At 39.1% G+C, this 5,178-nt stretch overlaps 1 protein-coding gene across 1 annotated transcript in view; it reads left to right on the top strand.

Annotated features, from left to right (window-relative positions):
* Positions 1 to 3,696, top strand: part of mmut (methylmalonyl CoA mutase) — a gene marked incomplete at its 5' end in the record, with an annotated part of 24,010 nt that extends 20,314 nt beyond the window's left edge. The window contains 6 exon segments of the mRNA XM_014020069.1: positions 250 to 365; positions 531 to 646; positions 1,394 to 1,525; positions 1,599 to 1,746; positions 1,903 to 2,070; positions 3,011 to 3,696. Coding sequence (XP_013875523.1) covers positions 250 to 365; positions 531 to 646; positions 1,394 to 1,525; positions 1,599 to 1,746; positions 1,903 to 2,070; positions 3,011 to 3,139 — 809 coding nt within the window. The 3' untranslated portion in view covers positions 3,140 to 3,696.
* Between the last annotated feature and the right edge of the window lie 1,482 nt (positions 3,697 to 5,178).

Here is a 5,178-nt window from a genome sequence, read left to right as displayed (position 1 = left end):
AAAATGGCCCCATCCGTGTAATATATTTTTAAACTTTTAGTTTAAAAATTATAAAAACTGAACATCCTACAGTATTTTTACTGTCTTTATTTTACAGTTAAAATATATGTTTATCAAGTAAAGTCTAATGTTACAGCTAATCAGGGATCCCTTTAAAAATGACACAGTCTCCCAGAATTGCATGATGTCATGCTCCATATGGACTTAATAAGGCGCTATGTAAGTTCAAGCCATTTACTGTTCTTTCAGGGTCGGAGGTCATCGTCGGAGTGAACAAGTACCGCCTGGAGCAGGAGGAGACTGTGGAGGTGCTCGCCATCGACAACACTGCTGTACGTCAGAAACAGATTGACAAACTCAACAAGGTCAGTGTGATATTTAGTTGTGTTCACACAAAGTTCTTATCAATTATTTTTTCAACAAGTTGCAGAGGTGACAAGAAAACTTAAAACTAACTTAATGTTTGACTTGAATTTGTTCTTTATGACAGCAGGATAGATGAATCTTGCTAACTTGTTTGTTTCGTTTAGGTGAGGGAGAGTCGGGATCCTGAAGCAGCGAAGAGGTGCCTGGCAGCCATAGAGGAGTGCGCTCGAACCAGAGAGGGCAACCTTCTGGGCTTGGCTGTGGAGGCCTCACGAGCCAGGTCAGAACCTCCAACACCGCTGTCACAATTTAAACCTCACTGATATCTATGGGATTCGTTTATCAGATAACATTATCGTTATAAAATGTCAAATAATATCACCTAAAGCAGTGGTTCCCAACCTTTTTAGACTTGTGTGCCCCCTGAGCCATTTTGTCATACCACTAGTGCCCCTTCAGTCAAACATTATGATGATTCTCCAAAACTATAATGTACTACAACTGATTATTAAATTAATTTTTTATTAACCCCCTTGAACATTTAATTCTCAGTCATTTTACTCTTTTCAACTCAAATTAAACATAAAGATAAAAATGTTGCCTTGAAAATGAATAAGTAAATAAATAAACCAGGCAATGKTAGGTRCAGGAAGCAGCGTCTAAAATACATCAAATACCCCAAATGAGCAAATTCCATGAGATTCCACGTTTTATACTGGATTCCATTTTGTGTCACTTCTGTGATTCTGTTTGCATTTCCCACTTTGTGGAAATCATAGAGCCCTATATCTTAGTCCTGTTTTTATTTTATTTTTTACACATCTGGGAAACTTTTCCATGTACCCCCTGTAATATGCCCACGTACCCCAAGGGGTACACATACCCCTGGTTGGGAATCATTGACCTAAAGCGAGATTCTGCAGCGCTCTAAAGCCACTCCATTACCTCACGTCTGGGGTGTTTTTTTCCTGAACAATTCTCCTAATTGCTCAGTGTGCATAATTTTCTGTTCTGCTCCTTGGTGTAGGTGCTCTGTTGGTGAAATTACTGACGCGATGAAGAAAGTGTTCGGCGAACACAAGGCCAGCACCAGGATGGTGAGCGGTGCCTACCGCAGTGAGTTTGGAGAACATGACGAGATCACCCTGGCCAACAACAGGTAGAGAACAACCACAGTTTACCTCACGATCSAAGTACTCATTCCTTGACAAGTCATCCTCAAAACTTCACAGAGTGGCAGAATTTAAGAAACACGAGGGCAGGAACCCTCGACTGCTGGTGGCAAAGATGGGACAGGACGGCCATGACAGAGGGGCCAAAGTTATTGCCACAGGCTTTGCAGATTTGGGCTTTGATGTAGACATCGGACCACTGTTTCAGGTCAGGCTTTAAGACTGTAAAGCAGGAAGATCTTAGTAGATCAGGACCCATATCTTTCTACTATGAGGGCGTGCGTCACATTTCTCTTTTTGTTTTAGTCTTTAGTTTAAAAACCTGATTCCGAGTTGYGTTTCTTCATGTTTCCTTTGGTTCCAGACTCCAGTGGAAGTAGCTCAGCAGGCAGTCGAYGCAGACGTTCACTGCGTTGGAGTCAGCACGCTCGCTGCCGGACACAAGACCCTGGTTCCAGAGCTCGTTAAAGAACTACGGAAGCTCAACAGGCCAGACATCCTCGTCATCTGTGGAGGTGTCATCCCACCACAGGTAACTTCAAACACCTCTTTTATATCCAAGAAAAAGGAAGCCGATGTCTAACTTCTTCTCATTTCTCTGTTATTTTCTGTAGTATTACATGTTGGTGTTATTTTAAATCACAGCTTCAACCTTAATATATAACGTGCATCTTGATATGCTTAAAGAGCAGATATAAATCCTGTTTGCAGCGATTTTCATAAAAAACAGGAATGCCAACACCAGCTGTTGTTTACGACCACTTTTATCCAAACAAGACTGATGAGATTAGGACGTCTGAAATCTGAGACAAGCGCTGTGATTTGTGGTCCTCGGCTACATTTCAAGTCTTAAACGACAAATAGATGTTTAAAATGAGGGGAGGCAGGGATGTTGCCTGTTTAGCAACAAAAATATTTCAGAGAAGCACTGGCTCCTGATTAGTGAATTGAGTTTATAGTGACTGTGGAAACTAACGGTTGGAGATTTTTGTACTAATGCCTTTTTTTTGGAAAGACTCAAGAAGAATCCATTTCCATTTTTCTTATTTGTCACACTTATGTATTCTGTGTGATTAATGCAGCCACTTTGGTTGCTGTTAATCACATTGGTTATCATGTCAACAAGATAGCAACGGAAGAACTGATGTGAAGTGGAATTTTTTTTTCGRTAGATTAAATTTGATTACAGTTGTTTCGGCTTGAGTACTGTGTTTCAGAAACAAGACAAACTTTACTTATACAAGAACACACAGATGTGATCTTACTGGTTTTAAACAAAGAACTAGTTTGTGATAAGTTCAGTTCCTAAAGCATTAACTAAATCTGTGATTAATGCTCTGTATGCCAACAGCTCCACTGTACCAATAAGAAAGGTTGATTTTCTTATATAGTTTTTAGAAGTGCAGCTTCCTCTAATGCTGAACTATTAAGAAAAAAAAAGTCTAAATTGTGCTCTGCCTGTTTGCTTGCAGGACTATGAGTTCCTGTATCACAGTGGTGTTAGTGCCATCTTTGGCCCAGGAACCAGGATCCCACAAGCTGCTGTTGAAGTTATTGACAACATCGAGAAGAGTCTAGAAAAGATACGACAAGCCATGTAAAATTAAAAAAAAGAAAAAAAGAAAGAGAGAAAACGAGACAAAAAGGGTAGGTGAAGAAGAAAAATTGCCACTGTTGGCGCAGCACCTGTACATCAGATTTATTTTATTTCCATTAAAAGTCATTTAAAACCTAAAGATGTTTTGTCACATATGTGTTTGCATTCCTCCTACAGTTGCTGTATTTAGTAAAAATCAAACATCTCAACATGTGATTATTAACTTTGTCAGTATTTCTAACAGGAATACACAGTTTGACATTCACATCAGAATTATGTCTGGCTTTGAGTGAGTGTTGGTTTTAAAACATTTTGAATGTAATTTTGTGTGTAATTTAARGTGTGAATATTATATATCATATATATCAAGACCACAGTTATCAAACATTATCTGGTTCTGACTTTGATCAACTTTTCTCTTTCTGAAAGGGCCTTTTTATTATTTTTTTTCTTGTGACAGTTCAATCGAAACAACTTATCTTCATGGGAAAACAGAATGAGTAGTTTTGTACTTCATGTTTTGCACGGTCTGGTCTAAATAAAGTGTGTTAACTTTAAAAATGTTYTGTTTATGATGCATATTACTAACCAGTTACTGTGCAGTCCTACAATCCCTTGGTAGAAAGATTCACACCATGACTCGGGAGGTGCTAACACCCCCAATAAGATGTCAGTGTCTGAGTGTCCCTAGTGAGACCTGGTGTCAGCCTTTTGCACACGGCCCTGTTCAACATGTGCCTKCACTGCACATTAGTGCCCCGTGTGAACGTGGAAGTATCAATTGTTGATGCTCCACTCCTACGCCTCCGACTGACAGAGTCATTACGTCAGGGGTCTGCAACCTGTGGCTCTTTGAAAATATGACCAAACATAACAGAATACATTTTTTTGTTTTTTCATACAACAGAAATCAATTTGTGTGCAAATATGTGATCAATACTACTAATACAAAAAGTAAAACATGTTAGCTCATGCTAGCCTGTTGTTTACTTAAATATTAATGAAATTCAGTATAAGCTACATACGGTATTTTTCTTGTTTACATAAATATGGTATTTTTATTTGTCCTGATGTGTATAATAATAAATAATACAATAATAATATTTTTTTTTTGTTTGTTTTACAATGTCACCTCCACTGACCGTAATTGATTGTAAAGGTTGCAGACCCATGCATTACGTGAGCAAAAACACTCTGTCAAACCAACAACTCAGATCTTGCCGTGTGGTACCAGAGTTTCTGATGATGGACAGTGGCAGCTTAACAAAGAACTTGATTTTTCCTTTTAGCACTTATGTGATCTTAGATAAAAGGTCTATAGAAAACTCAAACTGAGCTGTTTTTAGTACTAAAAACACTTGGTTGGATTGGGGATCATAGTGATTAGCTCAAATACAGATACTCAAATGTGTAAAGTATATGATACATTCCTGTTATGTAAACTCATCAGGCTGCACGCTACATGGCTGTAGTTTTTGTTCTTACATGTAGCATCTGTAGCGTTCACCAGCATCTACTAGGTGCAACGTTTCCACTAGTCTGAATCTTCTCCCACATCTCCAGCCATCATCTACTGGGCTTCTGCCTTTTTGGTATAGCACTCTGTTGGTCTACATGGACTTTTTCACCAAAGTCTTTAAGTTAAGTCCAAAGCAAACCCACTAAAGCTAATTCTGTCTTCTACCACTCATCCATAGTCAGGTCGTGGAGGCAACAAGTCCAGGAGAGAAATCCAGACATCCCTTTCACCAGCAACATTTTCCAGCTCATCCTGGGAGCAGTGTGAAGCTGACACCCCACCCACACAAAAAATCCAAACAAGTAAGCGGATTGGTTAGTGCTTCATTTGTGCAGGTTTGTGCAGTTAAAATGAGCATTTGTGCTGTTAGAGTTTTTGAGATATTAAACATTATGTCTTTAGCTCATTATGACGTCACCATCCCCCCAGCAACCTCCGAAATTAACCAAAACAGTATACTTTTTTTGTGCTTCGTTTGTGCAGCTTAGTGCAGTATTGTGCAGGTTTGTGCAGGTTTGTGCAGG

The sequence above is a fragment of the Austrofundulus limnaeus genome, unplaced genomic scaffold (assembly GCF_001266775.1).
Source record: "Austrofundulus limnaeus strain Quisiro unplaced genomic scaffold, Austrofundulus_limnaeus-1.0 Scaffold239, whole genome shotgun sequence".
In the NCBI taxonomy this organism is placed as follows: Eukaryota; Metazoa; Chordata; class Actinopteri; order Cyprinodontiformes; family Rivulidae; genus Austrofundulus; species Austrofundulus limnaeus.
This window is presented reverse-complemented; position numbering and strand designations above follow the sequence as displayed.